General features: G+C 36.9%; 1 protein-coding gene across 2 annotated transcripts in view; it reads left to right on the plus strand.

The window, feature by feature from the left end:
- The window catches only part of LOC136848763 (trypsin-1-like), a 38314-nt gene that overhangs the window by 5358 nt on the left and 16182 nt on the right, over positions 1-16774 (plus strand). Inside the window, exon 2 of one of the 2 annotated variants that reach the window (XM_067121354.1) lies at positions 5674-6405. In XM_067121354.1, coding sequence (XP_066977455.1) covers positions 6331-6405 — 75 coding nt within the window. In that variant the 5' untranslated portion in view covers positions 5674-6330. Of the gene's footprint in view, positions 1-5662; positions 6406-16774 lie in introns of those variants that run through there. The other variant, XM_067121355.1, reaches the window with a different exon arrangement.

The following is a 16774-nucleotide window of genomic DNA, read 5'->3' on the forward strand; positions in this document are numbered from 1 at the left end:
CACTGAAATGCAAAGGTCACCTGATACATTTCGTCCTAATTTTTCAGGGTTCATGTAGTATATCCTCTTTCGTACATTTTGCAATTTCAACTTCCCTCTCAATTCCCCCGACATTCAACTGTCAATTTCTCACACCAGAGTCTAGGCTTTCTTTTATTTGCTTCTTTGTCCGCTTCTCTTCGTTTCTTTTGATATCCTCAGTACTGAATTTTCCTTCCAACTCAGTTGCTGCTCTGTCAGCGTAGACCTATATAAGCCTCCCTCTTGCTGCTCTGTCAGCGTAGACCTATATAAGCCTCCCTCTTCTCTAGCCTACCTTAACATCAATTAAACCTTTTCATTTGGTTATTATGCTACTTTCGGCTAAAGGGCTTTAAGACAATGATTTCGCAACACATCGTAATTCCAAAGCAGTAACTGTAGAGCTGACGCAAAAATGCAACTGTAGAACCGACTCAAAAGTTATCTTTTTTGCGGGGGGAATTTTTTATGTCTGTGAAGCAAAAATTATTTTATCAAAATAATCAGGCTTCCAAAGTATAGGAAACGTGGATTCGTATGACACTGTTTCATATAAATAATTTTGTTTTTTTAGATTGACCAATGAAATTTGGATTCTTTGAGGAAACTTACAATATTCTGAAATTAAATCGTAGTGACTCTTTACGTAGCTACTACTTGAAGCCTTGTGGGAAGACTAAATAAAACCCTCTCCCTCCACTTACATCCTGGTCAGCACGCTACCATTTAATTTCAGAAAACAAGGGCTGACGTGTTTAGAAATCATATTCTCGGTTATGGTATATATGTGTTTATTATCATTTTGGTTGTGTTGCCTTTGTGACGGAAAGAACTCTCATTATGCAAGAAATTTGGCTGTGTTTCTGATCGTGCAATGATACCGGATACGATTCGCTACTGGAAAGGTGTAGTGGCTCAAATACCCTGAACATTTTCTGATAAAATAGGTCATCCGGTCCTTGCAAACTTCACTTGTTAACGCTTCTAAAGAAGCTAGGCTTAGTGTGAATCAGAGAAATAGAAAGAAAGATACACAGAACCTGTTATGGAAAGAACATGAAAATGAAGGCTATGAATGATTTGCAAAGATGAGCATAGATGACAGATATGTCTAACTTAAGTAAAAGTTATTGTCTGGTGTTATTTTCGTAAAATATTTGGCAGGAGGCAATGTAACAAAGTTAGACATATCTGTCATCTATGCTCATCCTTGCAAATCATTCATAGCCTTTATTTTCATGTTCTTTCCATAACAGGTTCTGTGTATCTTTCTTTCTATTTGTCTGATTCACACTAAGCCTAGCTTCTTCAGAAGCGTTAACAAGTGAAATTTGCAAGGACCGGATGACCTATTTTATCAGAAAATGTTTAGGGTATTTGAGCCACTACACCTTTCCAGTAGCATGTGGGCCAAAACTGGAAGAGCGTTTGTAAATGAGCAGGTTAGGACTAGATGCGATACAGAATTAAAAAAAAAATACATAAGGATCAGTCAAGTTTACTGCGCTGAGACTCCATAGATGTCCGTGGCTGAGATGTCTTTATGCGTTAAATCAAATGCAGGCCAGAAACTTGGTATTCCACTCACATGCAATACTGAGACAAGTTTAAGGGTTTCTTAAGAAGAAAGAAAGAAATGATTCTCTGCCGGACACCAATGTTGCATATGGCAATCACTCTAATATTACAGGTAACTGGTACTGGCGGGGACAAAACCAGAGCAAACATTCGTGGAGATTTGAAACAGTTGCCACATGCAGCTGTTCTAGCTCTAACCCTAAATGGGGCTGACTGGTCTTAATTTGCGCTCACACCATGAGTATTAGCAAAGCATTGGCAATGGCAGCATAGTAGTTTTTACCGAAAGGGACATACACTCATTCAGTAACTTGGTTTATTTTCATCTCACTTTAAATTTTGTGCAGTCTAACAAAAATGCAGAGCTGCCATGTCAATATTGCTGCTCTAGGAAATATCAGTGACTTGGCGCGAAAACATAAGAGAAATGCACGAGCAGCAGATTGATCTAAGGCGATAAAGCTGGTTATTATGGCGCTTAATGATACTTAAATGTAGGGACAGATGCATTAGCCCCAGGAGGGAGAGGTCAAGACTGAGGGTATTACGCCAGAAAGTAGCTATGGTGGGTATGGGCCAGGTACAGAAGAAAAAGGAAAAAATTCTTGAGAAATCTAATTTTTATTTGGAAGGTTTTAAAGAAGGGAAAGTTTGCTTGTCCTGAGAGATCTGAATGTGGAGGCAAATCAAAATGGAAGATATGGAGTGCTTGGCATCTTTGGGGTGGCAAGAAACAGCAATGAGCTATAGGGGGGTGAGTGGTGAAATACTATGGGAGGATGCATACAAGATCTTCAGGGACATTAGGCAAATATTTTTCAGAAAAATAAATGCAGAGTGGAAGATTGTTTGGTAAATGGATTTTTTTTATATACCTATTTGAATAAGGCAGCGTTCTCGAAAGGGTCGGCGGTCTTGGCTGGTGAAACGATTATTTCGGAAACTGGTTAAATCTGGGTGATTGAAAACAGGTCGGGCTGAATTGTGCAAGATTTGAAGGGTTTGTGTAAAGTTGAAAGTGACCTGGAAATGACTGCCCAGTAAGGAGGGAAGACAAAAAAAAAAAAAAAAACTGTAGTTGTAAACGTATTAAGACGTAAAGGATTACTGATTAGATGCTGTATTATGGTGACGCAGTTACTCCTGTGTTGAGTTATGATGCTGTGCGTAATTAAGGGCTGACTAGTAGTCGTCAGGAATTTTTGATGTGGAAAAGTTTCTACAGGAATGAATGGGAATAATATTGTCCCTTTGCATAAAGGAAAAAATTGCAGAATATGAAATGAGAACTGTGGGGTCATAGCAGTGCCTGTTGTAAGAAGAAAGGTACTTTGTCAGAGATTTGATTAGATTAAAGGGAGACTAATGAAAAGAGACCTGATAGGAGAAAAGCAGTATGTGTTTAGACGTAGAAGTGTATCTTTTGATCAGCTTTTCGTTATGCGATGGCTGAGTGATAAGTTTGAGAGTGAAGAGAAAAATAATATGTGAGGACATGCACATGTGGAAAGATTGTGATAGAAATGGAATACAATGGGAAGAGAACTGAGAATATATGGTGACGAACAATGTGTTTTCAATACGATGAAACTGAATTTTGTAAAGTGATAGAAAATTAAATTGTTTTTTGCATGATACAGTGCTGATAACTGAAAATGAAGAGAAGACCTACAAAATAGTGAAAGACTACTGGAAGTTGAAAGCTAATGTTATCAAAGAGAAAGAGTGTGAAGGCATATGGAAGCCAGAGAATAATGGTGTAGGCTGGCAAGGACAGTGGAAAGGTGAATGCTGTTGACTCATATAGGCACTTGGCAGTACGCGTCGTGAATGATGGTTAAATAAGAAAAGTGATGAATCATATTATGGGTGAACCTAGAAAGTACCCTAAGCTTTGCCCAAAAAAGCTTAGAAGTGGTTAAGTAGGAAAAATGGAAATGTATGAAGGCATGGTAGAGCCAACTCATCTTTATGGAAGAGTAGTGTGGCTGTTGAATAAATTAAACAAAAAATGTGGATGTAGTTGCTGTTAAGTATGTGTGGGTTAAGGGCGGTTGAAAAGATTGAGGAGTATTGAGATCAGACAAAATCTGGGAAAATAGCTAGCCTAAGTGAAAACATAAGTTCTTTTGAAGTATCCTGGTTGGGTAATGTTACCAGATGATTGACTGGTTTCTGTAAGTTGAGTAGTTTTATCTGTATGTATAAAAAAGGTCTAATTCTATAACAACTTTCCTCCCAGGCGTTTCCTTTTTAATTTAACACTTATTGGATGATGTTTCTTCTTTGTTCTCCTATTCCAACTTTTTTTTCTTATTGGTAATGACTTACTAATTTACGTTATAATCAAAGCTAGAGGACATTTTATAATTACTGAAACAGTTTTGACACCTCACTGCTCATTTTATTATGGAAAATGCAAAGATTTTCCAGTAATATCTGACTTAGTTACCGTATATTAAACTGAAGATATCAATAACAACTGAACTACGACAGATGAAAATATCCTGCCTAGGTAAAGTAAAACTCAAATAAAAGTATATCAAGAAAAAAATAGCATGTGGTTTTTGTTTTAATGGCTTATAGTTTTTCGATCTGTTTTTTATATTCTTTATTGTTTTTTATGCTAGGTGTAGTTCTATTGTGTTGATGGTATTGGAGATCTGTGCTCGAAATTGTCCAGGTTTCAAGGCCAAACCTGGAGAAGAATAGAAATCCTAAGACGAACATGAACACTAAAAATAAAACTCTAAACTGAGTGTGAAGGTTTTATCACACTCAGTTTAGAGTTTTAGGTCCCGTTGCTAGGTAGCCAGTTGGTTCTTAGCCACGTAAAATAAGTCTAATCCTTCGGGCCAGCCCTAGGAGAGCTGTTAATCAGCTCAGTGGTCTGGTTAACCTAAGGTATACTTAATGATGGTGGTGATACTGATGAGAATATTGACAAATATGTCGATATTAGTATCAATGATAGTAATAATAACAAAATGTAATGCTCCTGAGTCTAACTGGGATATTAACCAGACGATAATAATAATAATAATAATAATAATAATAATAATAATAATAATAATAATAATAATAATAACTAAAAATTACTCACAGCAGTATGTCTCAAAGTGGGGAAACAAATCCACAGTTATATATCTGTAAAAATATATATTTTTGAAAATAATTTTAAATATGTTTGTACAGATACGAACTGTGGATTTGTTTCTTCAATAATAATAATAATAATAATAATAATAATAATAATAATAATAATAATAATAATAATAATAACTATTGCATTACCTATGCGTATTTTATAATAAGCTTTTTCCATCTGCCCTGTAATTCCGTTTTCTGTGGAGCGGAGGCTGCGCTCTCTGATATTTAGGACACTGTTAGTAAAGTAAATGGTTCTTACCTTGGTTATAAACACAGTTTAATAATTTATTCTCTTATCATGGAATAACCAAAAAGGTGGGTATCGTCTGAACATTATATTCCACTTGTAACTAATAGCAGGGATGAACTGGATTGCTGTGAATCCAAACTTCCCATCAGTATGATTGAAGTAGATTATTGTATGCATTCCATCGAAGCGGTATTGTTTTTGCATGCGATAAGACGAAACATGAAAGGTCATATGCCTCGTACTTAATGTACAATTAAAGAAGAAAACTCCCGATAATAATAATAATAATAATAATAATAATAATAATAATAATAATAATAATAATAATAATAATAATAATTTATCTGTTGCCATAGCATTTTATTATGACAATTTTCCCGAATAAACGCAGTACACGCGAACGGATGAACAAAATGTTTAACTTTACCCATCGGTACTATTTACCATATACTTCCTACAAATGTTTATTTGGGGTGTCATTTCTGAATGTGGGTTAGGACTAGGCCATAAAATGCGCTAACCTGCGTCTGTGTTCATAATTAGGTCACTAAGTAAATACTGATCCTCGGGTGAGAACGAAGGTCATAGGAAATGCGACATGACAGTGATTAATATTTTGACCTCAGGTCTTCCTTCACGGGAGAATGAAAATAACCGCTGTTATTATTTTTCAGCGGTGCACCACAAAGCGGTAATAAATAAGGGGTCACGTGTGATAAAACAAAGGCCATGTCACTCATGTGGCCTTCAACTTCCGGTGTAGCATTTCACGGGCTAATAATTTTACCTGCAAAGGATCGGCGTCAACTTTGAAAAACGATTCCGTAATCCTCGAGTTGCTCCCTTTCACTTTTCCTTTCCGACCAACGCCACGGATATGACACGAAAATGAAGCGAGTTACGAAGAAGGGCAGGAGATGGATACAGTCGGAATAAGGAAAGAAGGAGCGAGGGTCAGAGGAACTCAGAAGAAAAACAGAAAAAAATAGATTGTACGAAAACAGGCAGAGCGCGACGGGACCTTTCAATGCTGCGTGCCATCTTCCAGCCGCGCGTTTATATGGCGGAGCGAGAGAGTGAAAGTTATTAGTGTGTGTGTGTGAGTCTGGGTGACGTGTTGATTGTCATCAACTGCTGTGCTGTGTGTGTGCTTTATTTACCACACTGACATCACCAATCGAGCTGAGAGAGAGAGACAGAAACGAACTCTGAAACTGTTTTAACGAGCAAAAAAAAAGGGGAAATAACTGACTGGCAAAACAGTGACAGTATTCTTATTCCCTTCTTTCTCTTGGACTGAGCAGCGTATCAACACTACATATATCAGCACCATGCGGTTGCCTTCGGTCTATTCTGCGATCGCCATCCCCGTCGCTGTGCTTCTAGTAATTGCTCACTTTGCACAGGTAAGCGAGATTAGAGACCAGTTTCTGTTTTAAGTGGCAGTTATCTTAAATGTATTCATCATACGTAACTATGTGAAATTAGTATGCGGCGTTTGTTTGACAACTGACTTGATTTTTCAAAAGTGCGCCAGAGTGGTTAACGTTTCTGCAAACGTTATCTACAGAATTTGGCAAAGTAATAGAGAATGACGAATGACAACGATAAAAAAACCTGTAAAATTAGAAATTAAGGATCTTTCATCACAGTTCTAGGATGTTATACAGTTCAGTTTATTGGAAAATACAGTAACAGCCTAAACTCAGTCACTAGGACTGCAAGATAGCACACCAAGTAAACTTCTGATGCTTTAATGGCTGTGTATTTTGTTAATTACCCATAATTAAAAAAAAACTATTATGATAAACTGTAAACTATGGAACATCTCGAAGTGAACCAGTTTCCCGAGTGACAAATGACAATTGATAACGATATGTTCTTGTCAGTAAGCGGGTGACCAATGAACCATCAAATTGCTCGAAACCAAAAAAACATGTCCTTTGCAAGTTGCACTCCTCTGACCGACAAAAACGACTTTTCACTCTAAATGACATGAAGAGAACAAAATCCAAGAATAAATGTTATCAAGTCCCTACTCTAACTGACATTAGAAGAAAACGACTGATGAATTATCATGCATTGCCCGAGCTCATTACCCGGCAACGACTTTAACTGCCATGACTTCACAGGCGGGTTTCAATTCGATTTCCTGGATTGAACAGACATACTTGTTCAGTTACGTTCGTTAGATAAAGTGCCAAGATATATATATATATATATATATATATATATATATATATATATATATATATATATATAAAATTTATATATATATGTATATATATGTGTGTGTGCTTTTGTCTTTGTGTGTGCGTGTGTGTGTGTGTAATCTACGTGACCCCGTTTTTATCATGGTCAGTTGTGGCTCAGGATGAGGTTATTAACCGGAGTACTTCCGTGAAAGCAGTCAGCAATCTATGAGCGCAGCCAAACTTCGGTCTGTGCATAACATCGTCATCAACAACATTTTATGAAAAGGCTGAACAAAAAGTAAGGGAAAATTGTCATAGTCGTCTGTACGACCTGCGGATCAGCCTAATTCAAATTTCCCGCGCAAAGCACCTGGGAGACTGGCAGAGAGAGAGAGAGAGAGAGAGAGAGAGAGAGAGAGAGAGAGAGAGAGAGAGAGAGAGAGAGAGAGCTGAGACAGTGTAGTGTATAACATCGAGCATCGTACATAAACCCTATTCATTTTTGCAAACAAAATTGTGGAAACACTAATAGAGAAATACACGAATTCTGACAATAGTGAAAGGACAACTCGATAACTCCTGGTGTTGTTTAATATCGATGGTCACCAGGACAATGATATGCTATACACAAGTCACAACCTAAAAGCGTTGCCATGCTGCGACTAGAATTAATATACCTCCGAAAATGCAGTTTTTCTCTGTGATACTGTTATGTCAACCACGACAATTCGTGTCCTTAACTGCAAGCGATCAGTTCGTTGCTCTAATATCCTGATAAACGAGTAAGTCAGCAAACTTCGAAGTTATGAGAAACCGGATCAATAAAATTGACGTTATTTCTGTCTTCATTCTAGAAATTGATTATTTTTCACTTCTTATCATTCCAAGAGCCTTTCGTCCATTTGGACAGAAGAGTTTGCATATATATAACTATGACAGACTTTCCCACGTTATATGCCAGCATAATTATGTACTGAATTGTAAAAGGCTCAGTAGCGGTAAAAACGTGGTGCGGTTTAGAGCTGCCCAGTTCATGTCTATGAGATCGTTGGTCAAACGAATTAATTTAGGGAAAGAGAATAAAGATAACCGAAATTCTAAAAGCAAATATTCCAACAGTGATATGGCATCGCCAGGACATCTGTTGAAGGGGAAAGGAAAGGCAATAATTTTCATAATTTATAAGTAATGATTTTTTGGGATGTAGATTGTAATGCATCAGTCTCATTTCTATAGTTTTATTACTATGTTTATTATCTAACTATTTCTGGATGCCGTTTTTTTCACCTCCCATTGCCCGAACATCACCATTGCCAGCGTCAGCAGCGTTAGTCGATACTGAAATATATATTTTAATATCTTGGATGGACAAAATAATATATCCTACCCGTGACATAAAAACAAAGAAATGGTAGGACACCAGTTATGTTATAATTAATATTTACATCAACTTTGATTTTAGAGACTTTAGTCATGGACTGCTCGCTGCCAGGACTGATTTGAGGCACGGGTGCAATAGATGGTCTAGCTGCACAGAAAGGGGTTCCACCCAAATTTAATCTCATGTTCATATATATATATATATATATATATATATATATATATATATATATATATATATATATATATATATATATATATATAAATTCTTATAGATAGATCACTGCTGTTAACATAAGACATAACATGTCTGTATAAAGTGTTAATAAATATATATTGATAGGAGAATTATATTATTTTATCTCAGAGCTTTCAAATATACAAATAATTTTAGCGAGACATATAGATGGAGTAAATTCACACATTAACAATTTATGAGAGAGAGAGAGAGAGAGAGAGAGAGAGAGAGAGAGAGAGAGAGAGAGAGAGAGAGAGAGAGAGAGTTCATATATTATCCTTATCTTTACAACAGGAGATCGATATTTATTGGTCCAATAAAACGCTCATTATTTTACACTGCGTACTTTTCAAATCTTGCAACAATAATGACAAGCGCTTTACTAACAAATATAAACACGAAGAAAGGTAACTTATGAAAAGAAACATGTAAAAAAAACCAAAAAAAATTAGTGAGAAATCGCTAACAAAAGCATCCATTGTCTCCAGAGACTTGCCCCTCCTGACACACACAAACAAAAAGGAAAAGTATTCCATGTTGAGTGACAGATAAATCTCATCACGTTTGACAGGCCCCGACACGCCCGCTCCTCAATCTGGAAGAAAAAGGGAAAACGAAATTTCTGAGAATTCACTAAAGGCGTCAAACCTATATTCCTACTAGAAAGTGTCAGGTACTGTTATTCTAGTTCACAGAACCACACACCACTCACATCGAGATATATAGGTAGATAAATAGATAGAGTGAAGACAAAGTTGAACGTTGGTCGATATGAAAATGTGTTGCTGTGAATGCAAAAAAAAAAAAAAGTAGAAGGTTTATACACCAAAGGAACAGGGTCTGCTTTAAAGAAAAAATTCGGTCTTCAGATATTTATACACACACTTAGACACGCACACACACATACATATATATATATATATATATACTGTATATATATATATATATATATATATATATATATATATATATATATATATATATATATATATATATATTAAAAATATGTATATGTATAAGTGTGTATATATATTTGGTGAAAGAGTGACATGATGAATATATTTTCTCAGTTATTTCCAACGGCCAGGATCATCACGATTCAGAAAGAGGATTTAACCTTGTAGGGAAAAAAACTTCGTACTCCTCTCATGTCTACGATGAAACCATCACAGAAAGCAAGAATGGCATATAATTTAACTCCCAGAAGTAAAAGACCCGAGATTTTCTGACCAGTTGCCCATAAAGTAACCAAAAATCCTTAAGATAGGAGACAAGGTTCTCCTTGGTTCATGCTGAACCGTGTTGTAAGTCAGGCTTGTTGGCGGGCCTTTAGAAGCCGAGGATAGCCGGATTCTTAGGTAGCCAGGTTCTTGACGACCGTCAAGACGCCTCACCTGAGACCAAATGACCTTTCACCAAAAGAACACATTTTTGCTCATGAAATATTTCATTACTGGGTTGATAGAGTCCGTTGACTGCTGATTTGGTAGATGATAATGTATGGAAATCGAATAGAAAATCAATCAAATTAATCAAAACAAGCCTCTTTCAGAAACTTTTTGTATTCTAGCTTGTCCCATCCCAGCTTTAAGTCTGGATAAGGTTTTTGTCTTTATTTTTCGACACGCCCGCTTCTGTCTAGAAAAAGAGGGATTAACGAGATCTCTTAGAATTCACTAGAGGCGTCATACCTTCTAAGCATTCATAATATACAATTTTATCTTTCACATTTAAAACAACCGACTTCTTAAAAAGCTTTACTAAGTAAGAATAATTTTCATCTTTTTTCAAGATCATCTTATCACGACATTGAATTATTTGATACTTTTAAACTCCCAACTCTATCGCCATTCCAATTTCTGCGTGGTTTGTGTAATAATTTAGTTTTTCTCTCGTGCACACACACCTATCGGAGTCGATAACCTAAGTCACTACGGCGACAGGTAACATAAAATAATCAATCAATAACGAATCCCAACGTAGCCCCGAATTTGCAATGCTAACAAAGATGTTCAGATCCAGTCATCTGCTTAAATACTTCAAAGCTATGCGTTTCGGTACCAGGACACTCGTTTTATATGAAGCGATCCAGCACCTGCTCTGCAAATTGCCGTATCCAATAAACGTAAAACAGTTTCGTGGAAATACAATAGCGTCAAAACACCACAAGAATTTCTGTTTGTCAATTGAGATAGATTGCGTCACGCGCGACCTAGCTGCAGGTCAGCGTTGAAATCACCCGTTAGGCTACTAGTAATTTTTTTCCAGCATTTTTCCCGACAATACCATATTCTAGGAACTGACTCAACGTTCATAAATCACTAAGGCCATTATTCATACACACTTTAACGATAATTGCATTTGAATTTAGTACCCTGTTATTAAAGATGATGGCATTGTTATTAAAAACTTTTGGCAACAAAACTAGAACTGGATTTCTCTACGACAAACATCCCAACCTCCGGGTAGCCAGCATTCGCATCCCGAAGTTTTTCGGAGTGGTAGAATCAATTGCACATTCATAGATTTTATCGTTATTATCCAATGTCCCACGTTTTTCTTGTCGCAAAGTTTTACTGAAGAAATCTTGTATTGCAACAATGCCACTGTCAGTTTCCTCATGTCAGAACGTCCTCCAATCAGTTCTGTTAACAGTTAATATTGTCCTTACTTTTATCACGATCATTCAGTAAATTGCTTTGTGAATAATTACAGGCACTCTGATCACGTTTGTATACTAAACATCTCATCTAAACATTGCACGAAAGCTCGTTAGCGACTTTGACTTTCTCACTAGAGTTGAATGCGCAGGTGATTCCTGAATCATGAATTACCTTGTTACGCTGAATTGGCATACCTCACTTCCCTAACTTTAAACAGGTATTGAAAGCCAGTGTGCATGTATACATATATATATATATATATATATATATATATATATATATATATATATATATATATATATATATATATATATATATATATATATATATATACATACGTGTGTGTGTGTGTGTGTGTGTGTGTATATATGTATATATATATATATATATATATATATATATATATATATATATATATATATATATATATATATATATATGCTTAGATTATTTGATTATCTTTCCATGTTGCGATCCTAATCATTGAATGTAACTGTTGAATTTTTTCCAAGATATCGCATCTCCAAATCTTATTGTTAATCTATCGTTAAGGGCGTGTCTTCCTCGTTTCTTAAAGAAAGTTCCCATGGAAAAATATTCTGTCTGAGTTAAGCCAGTTCGACAGACTTCCCTCATTTCCAAAAGAAATTCAGTTTTTTTTTTTTTTTTTAGTAAGATTATAAGCGAAGTGGTGAAAGGTGCTGGTGTTGGAATTTCTTACGCGTCTTCGACGAATCATCGTCGAACTTTGATCGGACAAAATGCAGTACATAGGTTTGTTTTTTGATTCCCTGATCACCGGGTGGAATTACCTTTAACTGAACAGACCTCCTCAGCAGCTATGGGCGTTGGCTCTCATTCTTGAGGGTGTAGTGCCTCCCCCATCAGTAATTCTTGACGTCATAACTTCCAAAGTGCCTTTTGATAGATGGTTGATTGTCTTCTCTAACTAAACCCACCATGGTAAAGATTTGATAGATGGTTGATTGTCTTCTCTAACTAAACCCACCATGGTAAAGATTAAGGTGGGGCGTATTTGAGTCACCTGGATGCCTGAGGTCTCGTGAATAGTCTGCTGATATCTCCTGCGGTGGTGAAAAGTCTGACGCCGAGAAAGATTCTCGTCACCTTTCCAGTAGTGAGTGGCAGTTTCTCTTGGGGCAGGTGTGCTTGTAGGCGATGATGTGACAATCCTAACATCCTTCGATCTTTGTAACTTGATGTTCCTCAAACTGAGGAAAGATCTCCAGCTCTTGTAGTAGAAGATGATAGAAGGTTTAGCTTGCTCCGCTTAAAAGTGGTATTCAGTGACTTCTCGAAGGATACTTCCGTCTTCTTTGTGTATATATGGGACCCTTTTTTAGGCCAGTTTGCACCGTTTTGGTCTGCATAACAGTTTTTGCTCGCTTTCATACATAATTCTGACTCGGAGGATGCTGAACCGTACATCCAGCTAAATCTCCCAAATCTTATTAAAATGATTGCCCTTCGCTTCATATTAATTTCAAGATAATTTACTTGCTATTTGCAAAAATAGAAGAAAAAGGGAAAAGGAAGCTATACGCACGGAAAATATTATATTGTAAATAAGCTGTAAATAAGATCAAAATTTTACTGTTTCCTGAATACAGTAACATAAAAAGAACAGGAAACTGAAATCCTAAGGTACATGATACTATAAAACAACAGCATGAAAAATACGGCGTCAAATGAAAGGGAGATTATGAATGAATATTAACAAACAACATTCCCTTCACGATGCTGACACAAATGACTAACGGAAACTAAAGAAAATAGGTAATTACTGGAACAATTTTCTGTATCCTGCATCTGATGTGGTTAACAGAACGGAGAGAGAGAGAGAGAGAGAGAGAGAGAGAGAGAGAGAGAGAGAGAGAGAGAGAGAGAGAGAATCTGAAGTTCTGAGTTGTTCCTGATTACAGCAGTGTTCAGCACCGTCATAATGAGAAATCATGATCGACCTGCTTCTGTCATCACTATCCCTTTCTCTTCTCTCCATCTGCGCATGCCTGAATTCCGTTTTAAATTGCGTCAATGCGCGGCGTTTTTCCTCAAGGAGGCTGTCATCCTGAGAAAACTCTTCTTGCGCCCTCAGAAGAAACGAACGATGTATTACCAAGATCGGGATACATCACTGAATATTTATTGCCTCTGGAAGACTTTCTCAGGCACTCTGTAGAACCACTGACAACGTCTGAATGATTATAAGAATGAACGTCTACTATATCAGTTTATTCATAAACATGCTCAGAACAATATTTTATCGGAGTTCAGCAGAGAAGACAAGCCAGGTGACTAAGAAAACTGGACCCTGGTAGAGCTTGCCTTGGAGATTACTTATGGGAAGAGAAGGTGTAATTAAACCTTTAAATACTTTAGCAAACAGAACAGCAACAGGCCAAGAGTTTTCTTCCATCTCCACAGTGAGAATGCATCCTTTCGTCTTTATGACATATGTTCGGTTTTTAGTGGGCGTCAAATTGAAACCAGGCTTTGAAAAAGTTATTTATTTTATCCTAAAAGTACCTTAAAGAAATATAGGAGGTCGATTCCGCCAGAAGATTAATCACCCCAATATATATATATATATATATATATATATATATATATATATATATATATATATATATATATATATTTATATATATTTAGTGTATGTGTTAGTGCGTGAGTTCATGTGTATGTGAATGTTTGTGATAAAACTCTCCTACTAGAACCACGCTCTAGTGACACTTACTTTCTCTCTCTCTCTCTCTCTCTCTCTCTCTCTCTCTCTCTCTGTGAGATATTCTTAGCCCAAGATTCACCTCATAAATGATAATACACTGATTACTTCATTAGTATTATGATTATTATTCAGTATGGGCACACATTCGCATTAAACCAGCTGGATAGGTTAAGCTAGGGAATATACGTATATGAAAAAACAGAAAAAATCTATTGGCTATATGAGTAAATACAAGGATAAAAACTACGTCTTCAAAAGAATTCCCTCCGGCGTAAGCTCCAGAGGCCACAGCGTGATAGTCGTTGGTTTAGAACAAAGACAACAACAACAATTCGATTCTGCTGATGCGACCGAGTAGTATGCACATGCACCAAGCCAAGTAGCGCTCGACTGAACCATTCAAAATTGTTATTGATGCTGACGATTGTTGATGTTGTGGGAAATGCAGCAATATTGCATTACGGAGACTCTCACAATTAGTATAGCGTTATTCTTTATGTCTGATTTTTTTGTTGTTTTTATATATTTTTTATTATTTTAACCTTATTTTTCTAGATATATTTTTCACACCTACGAGCATTATAATCTGGAAAAACTTATTTGGACAGGTTGATAGTCTTTACGTCCTGTTGCATACGAACTTCTGCACATTTTAAATAGTAATACATAACTATAAGAAACTTGATTATTGTGAACATTGGTATTTTTCAGTTGATACCTCTACATACCAAGTAAAATGCTGTCTCAAACAAAGATGACTTTCGTTAGAAATTTACTTTTCTGTTACCTTCAAACGCCTATAATACTTTTTTTAAAGTATAAACTTAAACCGTCCAAGCGCAACTAATCTGATTTTTTTTTTCTGTTCTGAGGTAAGAGGAAAAACGGGATTTTGAATTTAAATGTGTCGTATTATGTGGTGAATCAGTGTTACTTTCTCATGACTTTCCTCGCTTGGTAATGAAAATTTAATTTCATTCCACATATTTTGTCATTACTTTACATGTAATATTTCGCTGTAATTCAATAATCATCATTTTCGGAAGTGGAGACTCTGCAATAGGTGTCTGTCAGAATGTGAAATTGATTGTTGATTCAAGTCTTCTTTATGGAAGAGAAGTGTGGTGGTTAAAATATGTGAATGAAAGAAAGCCGGAAGCTGTTGAAATGTATTACATCTATAGTTTATGCTGGGTGTGGAGGGCTGAAAGCGCAAGGAATGTAAAAAATATAAAAAATGTCATCAAAAGATTAGCATAGATTACATGGCAGAGGGATCTGGGGTGGTCTGGCCATGCATAAAGAATGTGAGAAGATAGGCTAACGAAGAAAGATATGACGATGTGGCAAAAGTGCGATAACAAAAGAACTTTGATATTCAGCAAGAACGAGGCTGTATACACTTCGCGAGAAACTGGTGTGGTTTATATAATAGGGTCGAAGTACTGCTGATGAGCTGTCCGTGTAGGTGCATGAGGAAACTGAAGCTGGGGGGTTAGTGGCTGACTATGGTAGTAAGCCAATATGGTTTACTGCTTTATGGTACTAATAAAATGCACATAGGTAGGAGTAAAAGTAATAGATAGCAGGAATGTGAGTGGGTGCAGTGACTGGAGAAAAGGAATTCCTTGTAATTTTGTACATTCTAACAACCCTGGGTTGTCTACCGTGAAGGCAATTTCGGAAGCTCCGTCTTCCACAAACACAGTAACCAGGACCCTTCTGCTGGCACCAGTCGCCATGTACAAGCAGACTTCATCAATTATCACACATGTGCATGGAGTTAGGTCAGTAATGAGAGTAATGTGCTTTTAAATTGTCTGCAATTGCCACCGCACGTCCAAATGCATCACCCGTGTACTTTTAGGAAGTGGGCTTCACGTAAGCAATTAAGCACCAAATGAGACGCGGAGTTTACCACACGGCCATACGCTCACCACTTTTTAATTGCGTTACATAACACGCGCACGGTAAACGTGTGCTACCATGCAGTCTTACGACAGCCCTCTTTGCCTATTCGGCTCCTATATGATACTGTAAAATTTTGCTTTCATAAAACCGTTTGGTAATCACCATTTGTGCTTAGTAACACAGCGGCGGTAAATGCAAGAAAGTGGCATCGTGAATAATGGTGGGGAATAGTTCGCTAAACGCTTAGCTACAGAGTCGATGGTCTGTCGGTGTGGTTGCGTTTGCATTGTATCTGTAGCGCAAGAATCTATTGGCAAAGGAAAAAGAAGAAGAAAACACATTTAAAGCGTATAAAAGGAAGCGTGATCATGGCCCTTCCTAATTACACCATCACTCGGCTCTCAGCGCAGCAGCTGTTTACATACAACGGAAAAAAAAAAAACCTCTTAAGTTGCTCTCACGAAGTGAACGGGTTATCTGGCATATATTAAGAAATCCTCTTTCTCTGTCTGTTTGTATTTGTCCATTCCTTCTTACCTTCCCCTCACAGCAGCCTCCACCCCCACCTCTCTCTCTCCCCGAAAAATTTAGGAACGGCGCGAAGTAAAAGGCTGCAGCGCGTTGGCAAATAGAGGTCCA

This window comes from Macrobrachium rosenbergii, chromosome 19 (genome assembly GCF_040412425.1).
Source record: "Macrobrachium rosenbergii isolate ZJJX-2024 chromosome 19, ASM4041242v1, whole genome shotgun sequence".
NCBI classification, from domain to species: domain Eukaryota; kingdom Metazoa; phylum Arthropoda; class Malacostraca; order Decapoda; family Palaemonidae; genus Macrobrachium; species Macrobrachium rosenbergii.